This window comes from Rhopilema esculentum, chromosome 10 (assembly GCF_057945365.1).
Source record: "Rhopilema esculentum isolate cy_ngs chromosome 10, ASM5794536v1, whole genome shotgun sequence".
Taxonomy (NCBI): domain Eukaryota; kingdom Metazoa; phylum Cnidaria; class Scyphozoa; order Rhizostomeae; family Rhizostomatidae; genus Rhopilema; species Rhopilema esculentum.
Genome location: NC_142824.1, coordinates 6,526,555 through 6,547,930, shown reverse-complemented (window position 1 = coordinate 6,547,930; position 21,376 = coordinate 6,526,555). Strand labels below are relative to the sequence as shown.

The 21,376-nt window shown below is 37.5% G+C and overlaps 2 protein-coding genes across 2 annotated transcripts; both read left to right on the top strand.

Annotated features, from left to right (window-relative positions):
• The first annotated feature begins 749 nt into the window (after positions 1 to 749).
• On the top strand, positions 750 to 2,720 carry LOC148959261 (uncharacterized). The gene has a single exon (XM_089110959.1). The coding sequence runs from the start codon at positions 1,634 to 1,636 to the stop codon at positions 2,327 to 2,329; it is 696 nt and encodes a 231-aa protein (XP_088967085.1). The 5' UTR covers positions 750 to 1,633; the 3' UTR covers positions 2,330 to 2,720.
• Positions 2,721 to 11,173: 8,453 nt separating this feature from the next.
• LOC135691112 (uncharacterized) lies at positions 11,174 to 13,732 on the top strand. Its single transcript, XM_065208879.2, has 2 exons — positions 11,174 to 11,354; positions 11,969 to 13,732. The coding sequence occupies exons 1-2, from the start codon at positions 11,301 to 11,303 to the stop codon at positions 12,914 to 12,916; spliced, it is 1,002 nt and encodes a 333-aa protein (XP_065064951.1). The 5' UTR covers positions 11,174 to 11,300; the 3' UTR covers positions 12,917 to 13,732.
• Positions 13,733 to 21,376: the final 7,644 nt, after the last annotated feature.

Sequence of the window (21,376 nt, the reverse complement as noted above, 5' to 3'; positions counted from 1 at the left end):
GTTTTCAGCTTACACAATTGATTTCTTCAAAAACATATTGGCGGTGTCTTTTTGCTTAACACTTTAAACCAGAAAATTATTGGCTTACGCTGGTGTTGACACAGAAATTGTTATTTGTATGCATGAAGACCTAAACATTTTTACGAGAAGCAAGGATGTTTTGCTGGTAGAGACAATCATCTTGCTAATTGCCACTTGACCTTATAGGCTAAAACTTCACAGAACTTTAATGACGTCAGACTTTTGATCTTGAGTTCGGAAATCATCTGTGATGTGATGATCTCATTTTATTTTATACGATGATATTCTCGTTGGTCGACAAGAAAATTTTCCCATTTCTGAAATATGGTATTTGCACCATTTCATAAAATGATAACTTGAACGATATGGCATTACAATACGTCACTCTCCTCAAATATGACATTTGGACATACAGATATACATGCAAAAACATACAAAAATTTATATAAATATTTTTTAAATACTTTGAATACACGAGTACAAGCTTTTAAATGAAGATGATTTCAATTCAGCTAGAAATGAACAAAAACGCAAAATTTTCTACGCAATTCAATTTTTTGTGTAGTTGTTCCTCAAGTAGTAAAAGAAATTTTATTTAATAGAGGCTAGAAGTATAATTTCCATCATTAATTATTATAAACTTTTCGGTAGATAATTTTTTTCTATAGAGACAACCAATAAGACAAGAATTTTTTTAGTAAACTTTGATTTTGGGGATTCACTTCTGTATTTAACTACACTAGATAAATTATTTTTTCCAATGTCAAAGTTTATATATTTTTTAAAAAAAAGACTACACTAGAAGCTTTTTGGGATTTCCAGCACCAGTTACTAAGAAATAGAGCGTTTTTAAAGTAAAATTGTGACACTTTAAGGGATCATACACTGAGAATTAACATAATTGTCTTGAAACATTCTAAAAGAAACATTTGATAATACGTAACTGTAAGACAATATATATCAACTAGTCGATTTTGTGATATGTAGCCAGGTTTGGCTAAATATCATGTTTACATTGATTGGAACTTTTTCATTCAAGTTATATTCAGAACCGTTAACTTGACCATTTAGCGACCTATCGTCAGTAGCAGCACATCTTAATTACCGGTTTGTCTTCAAGGACACCGGCCGGAACTAGCCTAGCCGATGATAAATACCGGTCTAAATTTATGATGGCTTTATATGCAGTTTTGAAGTCATTGCATGTTTTTGACCCACTTCAGACTTGATTGAACTCGATGGAATCTTGTCTTTTTTACCCCCTGTTACGAAACATAATTTAAAAGCTTTGTTGTTAAACATTCAAACAGCGGATAAATACTAAGATTTAAACAAACGTGAGCTGTTGAATAGATGGATATAGCCTCTAATGTTTTTCTCTGTGGTTGAAAATGCCTTTCACACTGGATATTGACAAAATAGTTTCCATTAACATGGAAAACATTTTAAGATTTGTCCGTTTCATAAGCCCTCTTGAAATAGTTAAAATGCTTACTGGTCTAGGGTCAAGGCAGTTTCTATTGTGACTCCATATTTTCATACTAAAGAGTCTTTCGGAGTCTGGTTGAACACTATTTTAAAGTTAGAGAGGAAATTTGAAAGTTGTGCTGCAATGTCACTTGTTTCCACTTTGAGTTTGGTGATCGAAGATACACCCGAATTTCTGCAAATAAGCAAGGATGTATTACCGATTCTGAAAACACAGGCTTGGGTGAATCAAGCCAAAGAGACAATTGCAAAGCATCCACACAAGTCGCAGCTCGTTACAAAAAGGTTGGGGACAACGGACTTTTCAATTGCGTATGTTGTCTATGATTCTGCAAATCGAACATGCAGGTATATCAATCAAAATAATATGAAAACATGGAAATTGAAAGAGACGGAATTGCGATCTCTCGCCTTACGAAACATCGTTAGGCTTTGTGAAGGCCTGTCACTTAAACCTAATGAGATATTCCGCGAAAGCCAAACCGGTGTCTATAGTTTTGACAAACTCGGAAATTTCTCCGCATCACTTCTTTTGCTGCAACATACTAACCCAAAGGAGAACAGCGGAGAGAAAAGCAGAGTTTACCAGATCCCAAGCAGTAACTTGCTCCTCGCTGCCAGCAGCACTGATGCCATGGCAACGTGTGTCATGGGCGATTTATCTCTGCGCTTCGCCCGTTCCAAACCGTTAACTGGCCTACAGCCGATCGCATACAGAAACGGCTGGATCCCTTATGAACACAACAAGGTAGATCATCAATTTCCAGTGCCTTTGAACAAAGATGAGGTAAAGATTTACAGAAAAGCAATATTCAAATAATGAAATCAAGAAAATTCCTAAATCGGATTGCCTCTTCATCGGAACTTTAGATGCGGAACGTTATCTACGACATCAGCAATATAATTTATAGCATCCATAGAATCAACTAGATAAATCAAACCGTCACACAAAGGAGGGGGAAGAGGCAGGGAAAAGAAATCAAACTGTAGCATAATTTTCGAATAACTGAACTGCTAGTGGGTGCTGTAAGCAATCAGCATTTAATACATAAAGCAAAAAACCAACAAAATCATTAAAAAAGGGCTTACATGCTGCAGAATAATTCCAATCTCCGTGTTGACAAATAAGCTAAAAATCGTATACTGTTGTTATTGGTGTAGCCACTGTTGTGCAGTGGTTGATGAAACTATTATTGTTGTATATGTAGCTATTGTTCAGTGCTTCCTTTCATCCGTCGCCTGACTTCGTGTTGACCAAAAATTGAACGATATTTTTCACTTTTTTAGGCAAAATACAATCTCTTTTTATAAAAACCAGTAAATTTAAGTTCAGGCTGACTGTTCTTAATTTTTTCGAAAATCTGAGGCTGGATTGTTCTTAATTTGTTCCTAAATTAGGAGGGTGTAAGCAGTGCTATTACTAGCTTTTTCGCTCTAAGGAGGTGTTCAGGCCTCTTTTGCCAAAAAAGTAAGTGAGAGTCTTAATTTGCTGACAAATTTGAATATTTACGAAAAAGCACCCACACATCGCTAAAAATCCTCGACTTTGAGAAAAAACGTTGTTCAAATTGAATTTTGCAGAAGCTCAGCCTCAGCTTGTTCTTAAATTGTTCTTAACTTTTGACCAGTTTTGAGGCTCGTGCTCTTTTAAAACTGTTCATATAAAAAAAAGAGTGTAATTGAATTGAAATTTCAACAGAGTTTCCCCATCTTTGCCTAGATCAACACTGTAGGCCGCGTGCAGCGCGGGCGCCGTAAACGAAGCGCTGCCAGGTCATTTGCCTTCTCACTCAATTACCGTATTTGACTGCTATTTTGAAACGTTGGTATCATGAGATATGGGCAAAATATTTCACAGCAAAGCAATTAGAGATAAGGTTATGTGATTGTGAACCGGTTAATCAGTATGACAAGATGTTGCAACTTCAGGAAAAAATTACAGAACTAGCCTTACCGTAACCAAGACTTCTGACGCAGGCTGGAATGTTGGGGGGCAAGGGAAAATTTAACAATGATAACAAAAGAATTTGAAAAAAATATCTACTGTTTTGCAAAAAGGTGTGGGATCATAGCCCCTGGTTCCCCTTCGTCGGAGGTCCTGGTAACAGTCTAGATAAGCACACACCCCCTGGGGGCTGTAAAACCACGAGTCCCTAAAATTTATGATACCTGGGGGTTCTCGCAAACACTTCTTTATTAAAGAATATATATAACAAAATGCAACTTTCGCAGTAAAAGGTATAGTCCCCGAACCTCTGTAGCACCATACCCCTGTAGACTCCTATTCACTGTACTGTTACAGAACTAAAGACGAGGCCCCTGCAAGGGAAGCAGCAGAAGATTTTTGCGACCACACCCTTTAGGTATGCTTAGAATATATACCAGTATATTTCTTGCGGTCATTTTCTTGCAAGCAATTAAAACGTTTTCCTGTTTTTCAGACATACGTAGGTAGCCTACACTGCCATATTTACTTTAATACATTGCCATAAAAGCAGTGAATGATATGCTATGTTACATATCCCCTTACATCGGATTGTACAGTATAGGAAGTTCAGAATGCGCAAAAAATTATGTTTGCAACGTACAATGCAAGCCATATCAGTTATTGAAGCTTTAGTTTATGGAAGAAACGGTTCATCCAAATGCATAAAAGGCCTATGTTTTGCTTGTCCCGCTCGTGTTTAAATCCTTTTTACATGATGTATGGTTTATCTTAATAAGATATACCCCGTTTCTGTTTATCAATGTAAAGCTACAAATAGTTGGCGAATATATCAACCAAAATATCAAGAGTATCAGCTTGTAATCGTGAACGAAAAGACAAGCGATTAAACTTAAATTGAATTTGTGAAGCCATCCAGTTTGAGATTATATCAACCATGCAGCAATGAATGACAATCTGTTATTTTCGGGTTTTTAATATCTGGCCAGTTTTTATTAAAAAGTTATAAGATTTGCATTCCAGTGGGAATGGATTTGAATGTGCTCCAGAGATTATGGCTTTTCTTCTATTAACTTCTAATTGATATCCATTCATGGATGCCCAAACTTGTTTTTCCATGTGCTAAAGGTCTTTATTCATAGCATAGTGTTCATAGGGAAGGCTAACGACTTGCAGTTCCTAACCAGATCTCCAAAACAACCTCCTTTTGGTGATTTGCAGTGAGATCGAGGTTTACCATAGGGATTTTTACACAACGGATAAACTTAGAGTATTGTTGGGGGGGGGGGGCAGCCCTTTTCACCCTGAAGATAAAAGCAAAATCTCTCTTGTTTTGGTATGTTGCCTAACTGAATTCCTCAATTTTGCCAGATTGACAATAGTATACTTTGTTGGCTATTTCGCTTTCTCGAAGGCGATGGAGTAATTAGTTAGTCTATACTCTAAATATTGTACATACTTTCCTATATAGACTATATACACTACAAAGACCACTAAATAATAACTTTGCATTTAGTTTTCAGTTCAGCTCTGTTTTGTTAATACGAGAGAAAACACAATCAGGGTTTTGATATTTCTTTAGCAAATTTAACCTTGTTCTTATAAAGTTTATTTTTATATGAAAAGAGTTTTTTTTCTTTTTGAATGCAAAACTCGCTTTTAGCTTGGCTTGAAATGCTCAGACTATGTGAATATCATCAATTGTGTGTCAGGCTTTACAGTATTATTTCAAGAGTATCAGGTTTCTTTTGGATTCCTTGATTTATTTTCACTCCTTGTATCCCACCCAAATATGCCTAACCTAGTTTAACCTAGTTATGCATAATTAGGCATATTGTTTATTATTTGTTTACATTACTTCTTACTTTATGTAAATTATATTGGGTAAATGGACAACGTAATTCCCAGTTTGGCAGAAATTGCATTACACTGGAGATGGTCGCTGATAAGAAAGGCAGTAATTAGATTGACTATAATTGCCCTGGAAAAGAAGACAAAGAAACGGAACAGATAATTGGAGGCCTTTGATTTCGTTAGAAAAGACTTTTCTGAGCTGGTGCCTGGAATTGAATAGCGTTGTTCTACCTAAAAATTGCTCAGTTATCATCATAGTCATTCGCTTTATTATGATAATAGCGAAAATTATCAGATCATTCGATTCTTGACATCCTCCACCACCATTTATGGCCTGGAGGCCTAATCACATTTTCTTTGTACAAAAAGCATCACTTAGGACACCAATCTTCCTGGGATTGATGTTTATAAAATTATGTGAATGATTATGTACTTATGTGATTGTTTTGAAGATAGATGATTGTCCGGGAACTTTATCTGATGCAAATTTGATGAAGGAAGAAATTTGCTTCCCCTATAAATTTTTCACAGTTGGTTTTCCCACTCCCTATTTGGAGCCTGGGACCAAATATAATACACTATCGCAAGAGGAGCAAATGTACGAGCAAACCTTTTTTAAACTTCCTGCAAAAAGTTTAGTTTAAACAGTTTTAAATGACCCTACAGGATCTGCAGGTACAGCTTATTTTGTGATTGTCTACATGTCCCTTCTCATACTGTGATGCATGCTTTCCCGAAGGGCTATACAAAACTGCTAAGAAGCTTTAATAATACCTAGACAAATCAGGCGACTAAAGCCTGCACAATACTGATTACTTTTTGATCGAATCGGGCCATTTTGATAATATATAAGTACAAGATCGCCTTTTGGCAGTGTTTGTAAATCGTTTTAATACGGAAGTCGACATTCAACCGTAGGAAAGGCCCACTCAAGAGTCTATTACGTGGTTTTAAATATAGAAGGATTTCCGAGTAGCAGAATTCAGTTTTTAGGAATTAAGGCAAAAGCTATTTGGTGTACTGGGAATATCAGGCCGCGCTTTGAAATGACAGCAAAATCGCAGTAACAGCGCTTTAAAAAAGAGGCGGTGTGTATTTTGCGCGATGGGTTGAAAGTTGTTTTCTTTGGCGGGGCATTTGCGCAAGTTTTACGCAATGGGATGCCACCGATATCTACTTCCTGCTTAACAGGGAAAGTTTTTTTTGATGATAAACACGAAATTTTGAAGTTCTACTTTTTCAAAATTACATAATTTCTTAAACCTTATAAAAATTAATTTTGAAGCTTTTCCAGATTTTGGAATGCCCAATACACGTTTCTTGTTGCAAATTTTTTACGTGAAAATATTCATTTATTGAAATCGTGTCAAAAAATTGTGCGAAATAAGATGCGTAACTTGTTCGTGTCATAGCTTGTATCTGATAATGTGGAAATTTGCTTACCACGTAGGTTGTGACGTAAAATTTGTCAGTGAACTAAAAAATCATTTTACTTGGGAGTCTGTGACGTCACAAATGCAACATGATGCAGAGCAAAGAAAGAAACTTATCATTCTGCTGAGATTTGTTTGGTCGTGAAAACCACAATTTCCTTTCGCTTTCTTCAGCGCCGAATCAATGGGTCAACTTAAGTTCTAAGGAGAACGATCGCTGCGGTCAGCTGTTCATTCCCTAGAAAGGCCGGAGTCTCAAAATGCAAGAGACAATTTGGTGGTCGATAGCGAGGGGCAATTCACTCTTGCAAATAGCGTACGAAATTTTTCCCTAAAACAAAAGGATTTCCAGGGATTTTCATATAAAACAATAGGATTTTCACAAAAGGTGTACGAGATTTTCTTGAAGTGATTTACCCCTCGGTCGATAGATCCCTCGATTTTGCACTATACATTTCCTGCTCTTGTAAACTTGTATCCTCACTTTCAATTTCCCGATACACCCATTTAGCAGTAAGGGAAAATTCAACACCTATAACAAAAGATTTTGTGAAAAGTTATATTGTTTTGCAAAAAAGTTGGATGGGTCATTGCCCCCGGCCCCCCTTCGTCGGAGGCCCTGAATAGATGTTTTTTTGGCTTTGATAATCACTTCTTGTGAGCTTTCGAGTGTTTGTGTCGTCGGGTCTGGTCTCCAAACTTTCAAGTGTAATTTTACCGACCACCGGTATGTCCCCGATTAATATGGAAATCTTGAGCTGGAAATCTTGAGTTTTGCTTATAAACTCAGGGCCTTCCAACATAATTGCCCTTCCAGCCCCAGTGACCTTCTTTTGTTCAAAATGCTTAAATTGGGTAACGTTGGGGAGGGGTGCGGAGGCCTAGGTAACTCATTTTGTATAAGAACCAGTAAGTTCAGGTTGACTGTTCCTACTTTTCTCGAGAATCTGAGGCTGGATTTTTTTTATTTGCTCTTAAATTAATAGGGTGTATGCTGTGCAATTGCTAGCTTTTTGGCTCGGGGGAGGGTTCAGGGGTGTTGAGGCGTCATTTGCAATTAAAGTGAGTAAGGCAACCTTCGTTTGCCGCCAAATTTGAATATTCACTGAAAATGCACCAAAAACGTGTAGCTAAAAATCCTCTCTATGAGATAAGCCATGGTTCAAAATTGCATTTTGCAGAAGCTCAGCCACAGCCTGCTCTTAATTTGTTCTTAACTTTTGACCAAATTTGAGGCTCGTGTTCTTATAAAAATTTTCTTATAAAAAAAGGATTGTAAAGCCCTAACTCAGAAAAGGGGGAGAAGGTGAGATAAAGTTTGTTGATTTTAGTTTGAAAATGAGTTGTGGGACAAAGTGATGGTTGTTTCTGATATGGTTGATAATATAAGTGATGCTTTTTAATGCCACTTTCACCGCTGTATCCACGCATGTTTACTTTTGGAACATTAAGTCACAATTGTAACTGAATATGTTTAACTACTTTTTTTCATTTTGACCATTTAAGCCTCATACGAATTGATAAAGGTAAATTCACAAATTATTTTTCATGACTTGCATCCAATGAACGTTGGTTGGGTTCGGGTTTGTCAGTGGGTGAGATTTTGTAAAAATATATATCGATCATTATATTTATAAGCTATGATTTTCGATTGAGGGTTTCTAATTTGGCGTTGGACCTGCCCTCCCATTCCAATCATTTATTGTTCAAGCCCCGGCACTTATTTTGCATGATGCAGGCCCCAGTCCATTAGACGCAAAGCGTGAATCTCCGAAAGGTGCGAGTCTTCCCGAAGGGACTGGTCACGAGATTCATATTCTGTATGAATCAGGAATTTCATCATACTCATACCAGTCTAGATGGAGTGAGAATCGTTTTTTGAACATGAAATGTTATCATTGCAACTTGAAATATATATTCGAAAGAAATCAATATCTTGTGGCAATGGTTCTTAACAGTTTTCTTTAGAGTAAAAAGGTTTTTTTTATTATCAACTATTCTTTACCTGCCTAAGGCTGCTTTTGGATCTCTTCTTTTGGGTAGAGGATTAATCCTTGTGCAAAAATAAAGACTTTTAATCCCTGAATATTTACTCTTACCTCTATGCTGAATCCTTTTCTAATTTTGCTGCGATTTTTCACATCCCTGGCCTGTTTGAGATCTCATTGTTAGTTTGTTATTTACAGTGTCGTGTTTGCCGAGTAAGCAATATACCCGTTTATTTTCATTTCCTTTGCAAAGACAGGGGGAAACGAAGACATTCATCACTTCGCCAATGTTATTTCCCAAAGCCTGACCATTTTCGGTTACTTCGCACCGCTTTAACGGGAAGCCAAGTATACAGTGTTTCCAGGAGGATTATGTTCATAATCATCATCATAATAAAAAAGGACAGCCTTTATCATTATTATCATAATCATCATAATCATCATTTCCATGCCATGTTTATAGCATTACAATTGCAATAACATTCAGAAGCAATCACAGGGCCCATGCCAACGGGGGGGGGGGGCGGTGGCTATGTTCCCTCCAGTTTTTGCGAAGCAATTAGTTTTTAAAGCTGCAGTAAAAGGGGAAAGAAGCCTTGCCCCTCACTTTTGCTAGCCTTCAAATTCGTGACGTGGGGCCTGCATCATGCAAAATTAGTGCCGGGGCTTGAGCAATAGATAATTGGAATGGGAGTGCAGATCCAATTGGATTCTTGGCGTGTAGCACATCCAGCACTATAAAATACGGAGACAACATTTGGGCACATATTATGTATGGGCACTTCTGTGAGATATGGGGTGCGGATGAACCATATTTTATTAGTCCGTCAACTCTAAATTCCAAAGTAATAGTGTCAATATGTTTTTCCAAAGTAGTCATACCAAGAGGGAGAGCCTTCAAATTCGAAAGAACTTGTTCATCAAATACAAGACAATTGTATTTCGAGTGAAAATAATCTAATCTTCGCATCGAAAACTTCACCGAAAAGCTATTAAACGTATTTGCTTTCAAGCTACGGGTCCATTGTTTTCTTCAGACATCGTGGCACCACATAGGAATTAAGCGACTTTTATTATCCACAGAGTTAACGGTTGGAAGTCGACGTACACCTAGGGGGATACTATGAAGTTCGATCTAATTTTGGCTTGTTTAGTGAGTAATTGCAGACAACGGCAGTGAATTGTCAACCTAAAGTTGACAGGGTGATGTTGAAGTGTGGTTTTATCAGGTTAAATCTTTCGTCGTGTATGGAAAATCGGTTCTCCTTACCTTTTATTCATACCTGTTCTTTCAACAAACTCAGTGTCTCGTTTCATTGTCAGGGGTCTCATTAATCAACTCTGAGCCTTTGTTTTGCAACTTGTTATGAGATAGATGTGGTTAGCTGCGTCTCAATCCAATTTTACATTGATTTAACACGGACAAAGCTAGAAACAAAGATCGTTACCAAATTTGCAAGATTAATTTCATAACGTAAATAACACAAAAGAAATACTGAAGATTGCATATATCAGTAAAAGCCATGTTTCTTACGCACACGAACAAAATAAAGCCTCCATCAACCGGCTGTAGAAATTCCAACTTCGAAAACCTGTGTTTACACTTTGCTCATTTTCATGTTTTTATAGAGGTAACTTTAATATAAGTTCCTTCGTCAATATCTATATAAATGCTAGGTGAAATGTGGAAAATATAAAATAGAAAGTAACCGTAGTTTGAACTTTCAGGGTAGCGTGCGATCATTTTAATAAGCTAATTTTATCTTTACTTTTAATTTCCATTTTCAGGGGGAAGTGGATTTTCCACGAAGGGCTGACACATTAACCTATTTTAGAATTTTGCATGATTAGCAAGTTTGTGCTACAAAACAACTTGGGCAGACAAAAGGTATTTTGCAGTTGATCAACACATTATTGGCAATGCCAAGGTCAGTTTATTAAGTCTGCATACGTAGAATGATTTCGCATAGTATACTTTCACAACAAGAACTGGTTCTCTAAAAATAATGGCATATTTGCATATAATTATCTCCTGCCATTTTTCAAAGCCACTAACTGCCGTGAAACAAAAAGGATTTGCCCTGTCCGCTTATCAAACAACAACTTCCAACGTAAATTCGTGATACCCAAACGTCACGATTTCATGTTCCAGACACCACCAACAGTTAATTGATTAAATAGAAGTCTTTGTGCTTCATTCAGATAAATTGGATGAAATGCTCTAAGCAGAAACCCAGCCTCCTCCTATCTTTTGTAGCAGGGTTACACTTCGATTTCCCTATCCGGCCCTACCTCTTACGTCATGTGCGAAGTAGTTAGGTCACTTCCGCTCTCCATGAGATGGATTCAGTGGTCTCTTTTTAGCGGGATAATTGATGTCTCTATGGTGATCTGAGAGCCTTGACAGCTCTTGTCAAAAGACACACCTTGAAACCGCTGACAAGCTGGGCACTGAACGGTGTGCATTTATGGTTGTGACAATTTACATCTCGAGTCAGTAAATTAAAGGAATCGTTGGATCGAGGAAAAGCACGCGAAAGCTCTTTAGACATAAACACACACACGCTAGGCATGTCTACTGCACTGATATCTGCCTTCTACGATATAAATGACGTCATTCAACAGGTAAGAATCTATATTCACGAATCTTCAACAAAAATTCATGTCTTGGTAACATGAATTTTAAACAGGCAGCCTGGTTTTAAACAAACTGGATTTTTTCTTTGTTTCTTATGGTATGTCCGAACAAATATTCCAGTGAAAAACATTATATTGAATTTATAACAAACGCAGTAAACTTTTAAAAAACAAACAGCTTTTCGGTCAATTGCAGATTTAAGGCACAGGCATGTTTATAAATTTTCTGCTGTGATTGATGCATTCTTGGAATCCGTTTAGATGAATGGCTAATTTAGAAATGCATATGCATTAGGTAAAGGATTTGCGGACTGTGGAGCGTGCCCGTATCACTTTAAAATGTTATGTGGGCGTTTGATATTTTGATTATATTTCGTGAATTTAGTCAAAAGCTAAAGAAGTAAACTGTGCTTGACTTGTTAATCTGTGACGTAACATGAAGTCGCAATTTCGCAATAAGACGTAAAAGTCTGTACGAGTCATCGGACACGTTATCATTCGACCCTGGCGTAGACTTTCATTTTACTGGGGAAAGCATTATTTTTACATCTATTTGCTGCAACGTAGCAGGTACTTAATCTTTAAAATTGTCTTGTTTATAGGGTAAACAGAGACCGAATTCGCTTGATCTCCATAACAGTTACAACTTGGCACAAAGGAGGAGTGAATCTTTGATCTCGCGACGGCATTCGACAACTTCGGCCTCAACTCAGAAAACATTCAACGGAAGTAGCTTTTTCAGTAACATGCCAGGTTCACCGAAAACAAATCAGGAGAATTACAACAAAGCATTCGCGTTTCCTCAAGGTAGGGAACGATCAATGAGCATTGGCACGGTCGAAGAGTCGGATGGTCAACACAGAAAGCAGCGTGTATCAACCAATTCGTCCCGGTACAAGACTGAACTCTGTAGACCATACGAGGAAAACGGCACCTGTAAATATGGTGATAAGTGCCAGTTTGCCCATGGAATACACGAATTAAGGTCTTTAAATCGCCATCCAAAGTACAAAACTGAACTATGTCGTACTTTTCATACCATCGGCTTTTGCCCGTATGGACCAAGATGTCATTTCGTGCACAAAGCCGAGGAACTTGAAAAGCCATCGCCAGATTCGAGGTCAGATTCAGTGTCTACGATTGGTAGTGCACCGCCGTCGCCTACCCCAAGCTTAGACAGCCCGAATTCGCCTTTCGTGAACATACCAACACCAAATACACCAAGCATTCATGGAGAGGTATTCGTTTTTGGCGAGGAATCCTCCTCAATTTCGCCGACATCCTCTTCAGGAAGTAGTGGCAGTACCAGCCCCGTTGAGATGCACTCACCCTTTGGAATGAATACCCAACAAGAAAATGTACACATTGTATCGAAAGTAGCAGCCATACTTCGTCAACCTGCTTCTTCCTTGACGGGATCTGTTCCCTCTTCCCCGAGTTTATCTAGCAGTGGCGAGCGGTCTCCCGGCATTCCCGACTCATTGCCCCCAGATGCGGAATTCGACGCATTTGGTAGACGCCGCTTGCCCATATTCAATAAAATTGCCTAGGTAATTCTTGCAAGGGGCAAAAATGCTGTTGTCAATTCTCTCAATTATTATCATTGCAGAGAAAATTTGCTAGAAGCTTCATAGATTTACTAACAGGGTCCTGCATAAAATGATCAAATAATACTGAATTCAGTAGAGCCAATGGTCGTAATAAGCCAAATTTAGTTTTATATATTTGTGAGTGAATTTGAAAATTGCGCTGTTAAGCTGGCTTTCAATTGACCATAAAAGATTGAACTAGTATTTGACCCGCACATGCCAAATGTGTTTCGATGTGTAACATCGTCCCGGGGGGTTTCCTGACTGCAACCAATTGACAAACAGATGCAATGCATACTACGACATTTTTATATGACTCCAAAATTTGCAGAGTATTTTAATATAATCGACGGAAATAGCATGCCTGTATTTGGTGTAGAAGAGTTTATTTTCCATTTTCAGGCCATATTTATCTTAATATTTATTATTGACATTTTGTAAGTATTTTTGTTAATTTTCAAATACGGACAATCGAGAAAAATATTTTGCAAACTTGTATGATAATTTGAAAAGTTGACGCTATAGTAAGTTCGTTTAGAAAACAGAATCTACCGAATTTTGTTCGGTATTCGTGTTTCACTTTGTATTATAAGTATTTTCAATCAAATTTTGTATAGGACTTATTCTATTATCGCACGTAATTTATGAAGGTTAACGCATCTTTTCATGCGTTTAGTTTAGATATGGTACATCATTTATTTACTCTAGAGTATAAAGTGAAAATTGTAATTTAAGGTGATTGGTTTATAAGAGGTTCGAGGAGGCCTCAAATTTTTATTCGGTCCTTTTTGTTATGTTTCTTTGCTTCTGTTGTGTCATTTGAAATTTATTGGCCTCTGTTACTTGCTCGATATCCGGTTTGGCGAGGCAGGAAGCGTTCCTTTCACGAGATTCGTATTGAATTTCATTGGCTTGTGTAACTAACAGTGAGCAAGGCCCATAATAGGCAAGTCAACTGAAACCTTTGCACTGCGTTTTTGAAGCGTTTACATTGTGCTTCCGCATACGATCGTTTTGCTCGTTTTGTTTTGCAAGGGGGTGTTATCTATGAACCTGAAGCTCAAAATACAAAATTTATAGAAATAATTCCGGCTAGATTCTAAACCTAATACTTGTTGTATTTAGACATGGTTTAGCCCCTTAGAGATTCGTGCACTAGTATTTTGTTTTTTCGTTTGAATAAAATTCAATTCATGATCCGGCCCTCTAATATTGGCCCCCTCATGGTCATGATCAACGAAATGGGCCTCGTATAATAGGAAACCGGTTTTGCAATGGGACAAAGAGCTTCATTACTTTGATCTGCCTATTGACTGGCATTCTCTGATCTTGTCTGTTGCATTTGCACGATCGGAAAAACCACCACAGAAAGTAAACGAATAGATCGTGACCGTCTGAGAGCATCCAACATTTGTTATTTGACGGCGTTGCCTAATTACCAATAAGCTGACGAAATACTTGAAATGGTGGCAGTTGTCCAGAGTCAATATTTAAAAGCAGTTATGAAACTGGCCCCCAAATATTGCAAGAGTTCAAAATAAGCCTTCAATTTAATTCAGCAAGCGTTTATTTGGTCAAATGGACCCCTTGTACCTGACGCTTTGAAGTTAGAAATCCAGCATTTAAACAAAGACTGAGGCAGCGGCACAATTTTATATCGTTTTTACACCCTAACTAAAACTATAGCACGTCGCAATCGGGCATAATGAATGTGAAAGCTTTTCATCATAATTATAATAACCCTTAGAAAGGCAGCCTGGAAGCACAGTGCAAACAAAATAAAGAAGAACGGGGCCCGGAGGTTAGTCCAGATCTTTAACGCCTTTATTTACCGTGCCTATGGCCCTTGGCTGCCACATTACAACAAATTGCAGATCAATGCGCATGCTCACAGTTAATCACCTCTACATACATTCAAAGAACAAGAAATATTTGATAAGGAAATGTCGACATTACACATCAGATACCGTAAAGTGTAAATTCTTTATTTGTTACTTTTGCTATCACTATCAAGCACTGGTATGATCTTTTAAAGGCTGTAGCTAATCAAATCCTGTCACATGGGCTCCGACGCAGTTTGGAAAGTGGGGGGGGGAGGTCAAGTGAAAGCGTTACACCTATAAACACAAGATTTTGTGAAAAGTTTTAATTGTTTTGCAGAAAAAAGGGCAAATCTACTCTACCTCAACCTTTTCCTAATTGTTTGCTTTCAGCAATATAAATTTCCATTTACTGTAAAGTATTTTTGCAGGATGTATGCCCTTTAAGAGGCCTGGGTGTTCGCAAATCGCTACAGGATTTCTGGATCACAAAATAACGGCATCGATAAAATCGTTGATGAAACTCGAGAACTGAATGCTAATATTGAGCAACTGATGAATGGCCATATGAAACGAAAATCTGACGACTGTAATTCGATAACATGCTTTTCAGATTGCAGAATGTCAGATTAGATCCCTAAACCCAATGCAAGAAACTCTAACAAGAGGCCTAACGTAGCGATTTTCACTGACATGATCTCTATTTAGTGTTTAGTAGCATTCTATCGAGCTTCCAACATTGATTTAATTAAAGGTAACTTCTTTTACAGCTGAGCAATTCGCAGTCGACAGGCATTTCGTAAGAATAGACCTGTGTGGACAGCCTTGGAAACCAGTTCAGTATCATATTTCGACCTTGTCTTCACCACAGATTAACCTTGAGCTCGCTTGAAGACAAAAATATAACAATATCTCAAGGAACTGGCAATCTTTCCTTTGCTTGCCATCACCACCTTACGTAGTTCGTTATGATTAAGTAACTGAATCATTCAAGGCATAGAATTTTCATTTCCAGTCTTGTTTATTTCTCAAAGTTCCAGCAAAGTTTAATATATTCACAACAACAAGCCTAATAAAACCTAATTCAAATGCAGTGTAAAGCCAAGAGTTTTATCGTCTGCTCAACAGGAGCCAAAGCTTTCAGCGGGGTGCCATAACATTGTGATTATGATTCTTGCCTTAGTTTTATTTATTTTCAAGACTCATTATTATAATGTACATTTGTCGCTCACTAAATGTCAGTGGTAATGAGTTCTCGGGGTTTGGCAGCAACAAGATTTCTCAAATCTTGAGAACCTTTCTCAAAATCCTGGCAGAATGTAAGATCGCAGTTTTCTACAACTCAGTAACCCGTGTTTCTTTCCCAATGTCCTCCAATCTGCTCTTCAGTTCATTATCATTATTATTATTATTATAATGATCACAACAATCTTCATCCTCATAATCATCATAATGGAACTGAACAATATTAAAGTGCTGAATATCTCTGCCATGAAAGCATCGCCCTTCATAATGGCGGCAAAAACTGTGAAATCGCTTATTTTAAATTATATTGTGAAAACAATTATTAATTATATTGGCAAAAATTATATTGTGAAAACAGAGAGGTGAAACTCGCATAAAGAATCGACACATGTAGGCAAGGAATACTTCCGTTGTACAGGGGTCCTTGTCGTTTAGTGATTGCTTTTTCAACCATATGGCCGCAGAAAGATTCTGGGAAAATCAATTGCCTTTGCTTGAAGGTTTGTTTGCATTATTTTATACTTTTTCTAGTATTCCTACCTTAAAAGCCCTAATATTTAATTGAGGTTTCACCATTATACATTGTGCAGCGCTATGAAAGATCATATCTTTGCGTGGATGAAATAAAGATTTCTTCAACATTAATTCACTAGACTCTTGTTTATAAGAACCAAGAAAATTTCAGTAGTGAAATTTTCATTACACTTTAGAGAACTGAGTAATTTCTACTGAATGTTTCTTAAATGTTTCTTAATTAATTTGGATAGCAGAAAAGTATTTCAACAGGAAATTGGCTATATAAAACCAATTTTTCTGTTCAATTCAACATTAATTTTAATATGATCTCGTTCTGCGCAGATCGAAAGAACGTTTTGGCAGAGAGGCCTGAGCTGATAAAGTATTTTTATGCATGTAGCCACCTTTTTTGAAATCACAGACCACGTTTCTTCCAAAAAGAAGGTTTGCTACTGATTATCAAATTTATGCTTCTTTATGTCAATTAACAAATCCTGAAGGCTTCTTAGCCTCTCAGAAGCGCCAGTGCTAAGTTTTTTATAGAGAGTCATTTGTAAAAGATAGTACAACCAAACTCAGAATTAATTTTCTTGACTTTTACAGTTTATTTTCAAATTTCATTTTATTCAGGATTAGTAATCAATATTCTTCATAGTCTTTAATGAATTCATCAACCATTTGATTTTGCGCTTTTTGCTGGAAACGTAATGCAGGTTCTCCATATTAGTAGATTACAAGTTTAGAAAGCAACAAGTTGCGGGGTTTCAAGAAAACAATACTAGATGAAAACATCGATATCTTGACAGCATCTGATAGCTATGTACACACAAGTGGTACTGGGGTTTTTTAAAATGAAGCAAGGATAAAACCAGCGGTGCGCGAAAAATCGCAGTTTGCTCTGAAAAGTAGCATAAATTCACTCGCTGACGCATTGCCCAACTTCCTTACAATTCCAGGCCACATTGCCTTCCGTTCTGTTGCAGTGAAACGATATCTCTAGTGCAAATGACAGATCTAGCAACTAGACACTTGTGGCGAGCAGATACCTTCGATAATCACAACTGCAAATTTAAATGTGACTTAAAATTTGTCTACGCTTTTTAAATGTATTCAAAACTTTTGAAATGAATCGTAAATTTTCAGTTGCTGATGCTAGATTTCAGCCTCGTTTTCATGTTTCAGTAAATCTTTATGTACGAAGAATGATTACATGTATTAAAATAGTTGGATGTTCTTTCATATATTAAATATAACGTTCACCTCCCTGCACTGCTATTGAATGCGACGCCAGTGTAAAGCAGTGATCTCATGGGTTTGTTGTTCCAAATTCCCTACCCTGGGTGCCAGGAGCCTCAGAGAGTCAAAGGATGAAGAACGGGGGAAAGAATTGCGAAGGAGAATGGAATAGTGAAAGTGAGAATGGAAGACGTCTCTTCCTTTCCTCTTCCATTCTCCTTCGCATTTCCTTTCCCCCGTTCTTCATTCTTGACTCTCTGAGGCTCTGGCACCCAGGGTGCAAATTCCCTAGCACGAGTTTATACTTTCACATTAAAATTGTTAACCCTTCCCGTATCAAGATTATTGGGTCTTTAAGCAACGAATATAATGAGGGGGCCCGATGTACATACCTGTTAATATGAAAATGGCCATCGCCTGAACTGAAGTGTATTTGATTTTGATTAGTGTGGCATAAACGAAAAAATCTAACTATGCCAGAAAGTTTGGGGCCTTTATAACGCTAGGGGCCAGTGGCGTACCCAGGGCTACAACAGTGGAGAGTCTGGGGCGCAGCCCTCAGAAACGTTTTGGGATTACGCCCTTCAGCACTCGCAAATGCGGGGAAACGCCCTTTTTGCAAAATTTTTCCCCATTATTTGATTCATGTTAGCTACGGTAAATAGCAAATTAAGTATTTTGCAATTGTTAATTGACACATGCATACAGTATACTAGACCCCCCCCCCCATGAGTTTTACATCGTTTTTGGACAAATCTCGAGGATCATATTTTAGAAAAGTGGGGGGGGGGGTCCGGACCCCCTTATTCCCCTCCTTGGGTACGCCACTGTAGGGGCTCTGACTTTAAACCAGTGCCTAAAGTGCTGCGCGTCGCTGATGTAGCACTGGTTTGATTGCCAATCCGAGAGTTGCATTGATGATTCACATAAATAACTGATGCCAGCGGATTTGATTTTTTTCTCTTTCATGGTCATCAGCAAGACGTAAAAATTGTGAATATTTGTCTGTTCAATACCATAACGAACGAGGGGAGGTCCTGGTCTTTATTTCAAAACCCTTAATTTGGAAAAATTTTGACTTTTTGTGGATTGAGAAATATAAAAAAGTGAATTTTTGACAGGACTGTTGCAATTTCTTTCCCCAAAAAGACCATATATTATTCAGCTGATAAATAACAAAGTCTGGAAAGGAAGACAGTTCAGGCAGTTTAAAGGGCTAGAAGATTAACACTGCTTCACACTGCGCGTGGTTCACTTTTTTTGGTTCTTATAGAATTAGAGTGTACTTCCAAAAAATGTTCTTTGTATCAAATTTATGAACCAATTCATATATATATATAGTTTATTTGAACTCTGGACGAGAAGTCTTGCAAAAATTTGTTACCTTTTGAAGTTTGGCAACTTGGTTCGGGTGAAAATTGTTTTACTCGAGTCGTCTTCTAGATTTGTTCCGAGAACAGGTTTTTAACATCGCGTTCGTGGTCAAATTTTTTAAATTTAGTCAAGTGAAATGCCACAGGACTTACTCACATAATTGACTCGCAATCCTGTTTAGCATCACCTTTTCGTGGTGCTTACCTGCATCGAGGTCATAATTATACATTGTTACATGGGCCAGTAGCCTATTGGTGCTGTGCCAAAGTTTTTCAGGGAACATGCATCGATTTGTCTTGAAATCATTACGCAATTAAATATGATGATTTTATGATTCGTTTATCCTGTCTTCTAAGATAATTTGTAGAAGATATGCCATAGTTCCCGTTCCAAATTGTTTCAAACTAAAAATGTGATGATCATCTTCTTGGCATTTTCACTGTTCTAATGTAAAAACAACGTTACTGAAGCAACCTGTCATCCTTATTAGCTTAATCATTAAACCGTAATGATTTGATCTGAAATAAATAACATACAGATCATGCATGATCTTGGCCTCTGGATATAAATCTCCATTTAATTTTAAACCGGTGACAAATCGATGTTAATTTGAAAGGGCGGTCACTTTCTATAAGCAAAAATGTAGTAAGTATCAGGCAAGAAAGCAAAAAAGTAATGAGTAAATTAATAGGACTAATGCATCATGTGCTAAAGAGCGTGAACCGTTAGGGTTTCAGGGTTTGTTGTATCACAAAAGTTGTTTAACACTTCGATTCGAAACGAAACTATGATTCGATAGAGTCAATGCTGCTTTGGCTGTAAAATGTCTCTCTTTTTTACGTTAATTTTCGTTAATTTGGTAATGTTGTGGTAAAACCTACTAAAAATATATCTGACTTGTTGCAACCCTGCTTTATTCCAGACTGTGTGAAGGCAAACATTGAAATTGTGAAGTATGATATGCAGGGGCGAAAATACTACGGAGGGTGGGGTGGTGTGACACCCTCGTCATATGCCATGAGGCACAAGCTTTATTACAAAGGAAAATCAAATTTGACACTTAATTTACGCTCACGTAAAGATATTTCATAGGCAATTAAGTTTCATGTTTGCTTTTACTGCTTAGAGTAGAGGGACGCTTTTTTGGACCCCCCGTTTATTAATTTTTATATGCAGTCATTCATATCCCTTATTTCATTTGTCCTTTGATCTTGCAGGTGTGAAATTTCTGTAAAGTTTGCATTGCTCTCTCTGTAGAGGTTGCATTGTACAAAAGTTTTAACATAGAAAAGTGATGACATCTAAAAAAAATTTACATAGGCCTGACTGATGTACACAACGATAATTAGCCTGCTCATTTTAGTAATACAACAATACATTATTACATGGTGATAATTGTCATTTTGCTATTGATTGTATTCAGAAGAAAATTTCCTTTGACCACAAAAAAGAATCATCCGTGATTTTTCAGATTCTTCACATTTCCGATCCCCCACCAACTTACTAGGACCCCCCCCCCCGCTTATTTATATTTTGAAAAATTTCTGACCCCCCCCCCCCAACTATCAAGACCCCCCTTCTATTAAGGACCTTAGAGTAAAGCTTTCACTAGTAACCTATAGACAAACCTTTGCTACGAGGTCTGCAGGGCATCACTCAGTTTGCATGGCAGTAACCTTTTTCACCCCCCTCCTCAACCTATTGGCCAAGTTACGCCCCTGATGATATGATCATGAAAATGATAGTGAAACCACTCGTTCTTCTAGTATTACAGGGTTCAATAGTCCGTTCTTAATTTCACTACGATGTTTCCCTATCGTTTTCCCAACTTTAAGCAGTGTATTCCCTTTCCTTGCCTTCCTCAGCCACCCACACTTTCTTTTTTATGCTGCAGCATCTCCAAAAACTAATTACCACTGAGGAGAATGGTACGGCTTTGAAAATATGACGTAAGCGGAACTCTGTACTCCTCTTCGTAAAATGATCGAATGCAGAACAGAATGTTAACGACGACTCGTTGCCTTGCGTTGTACGACAATTTTCCTACGCGTTTACAGAAAATATTTGCTGTTGGCACCGAAAAAAGCTCTTTAGGACCGTTGCCAAAGGTTTTGTTACTTAAAGAATGTGTTTTATTTTGCGTTGCTATAGATTGACCATACTATATCTTAGCATGAAGCAGATTATAAGTTTGAAATAAGAAAAACATTAATTACTCATGTACTAAATA

Bases quoted from the DNA above. Each gene is read 5' to 3' on its own strand.
- LOC148959261 (XM_089110959.1), top strand. From the start codon at position 1,634: ATGTCACTTGTTTCCACTTTGAGTTTGGTGATCGAAGATACACCCGAA.
- LOC135691112 (XM_065208879.2), top strand. From the start codon at position 11,301: ATGTCTACTGCACTGATATCTGCCTTCTACGATATAAATGACGTCATT. The intron at 11,355-11,968 runs GTAAGAATCTAT...TCTTGTTTATAG, and splicing joins TAAATGACGTCATTCAACAG to GGTAAACAGAGACCGAATTC.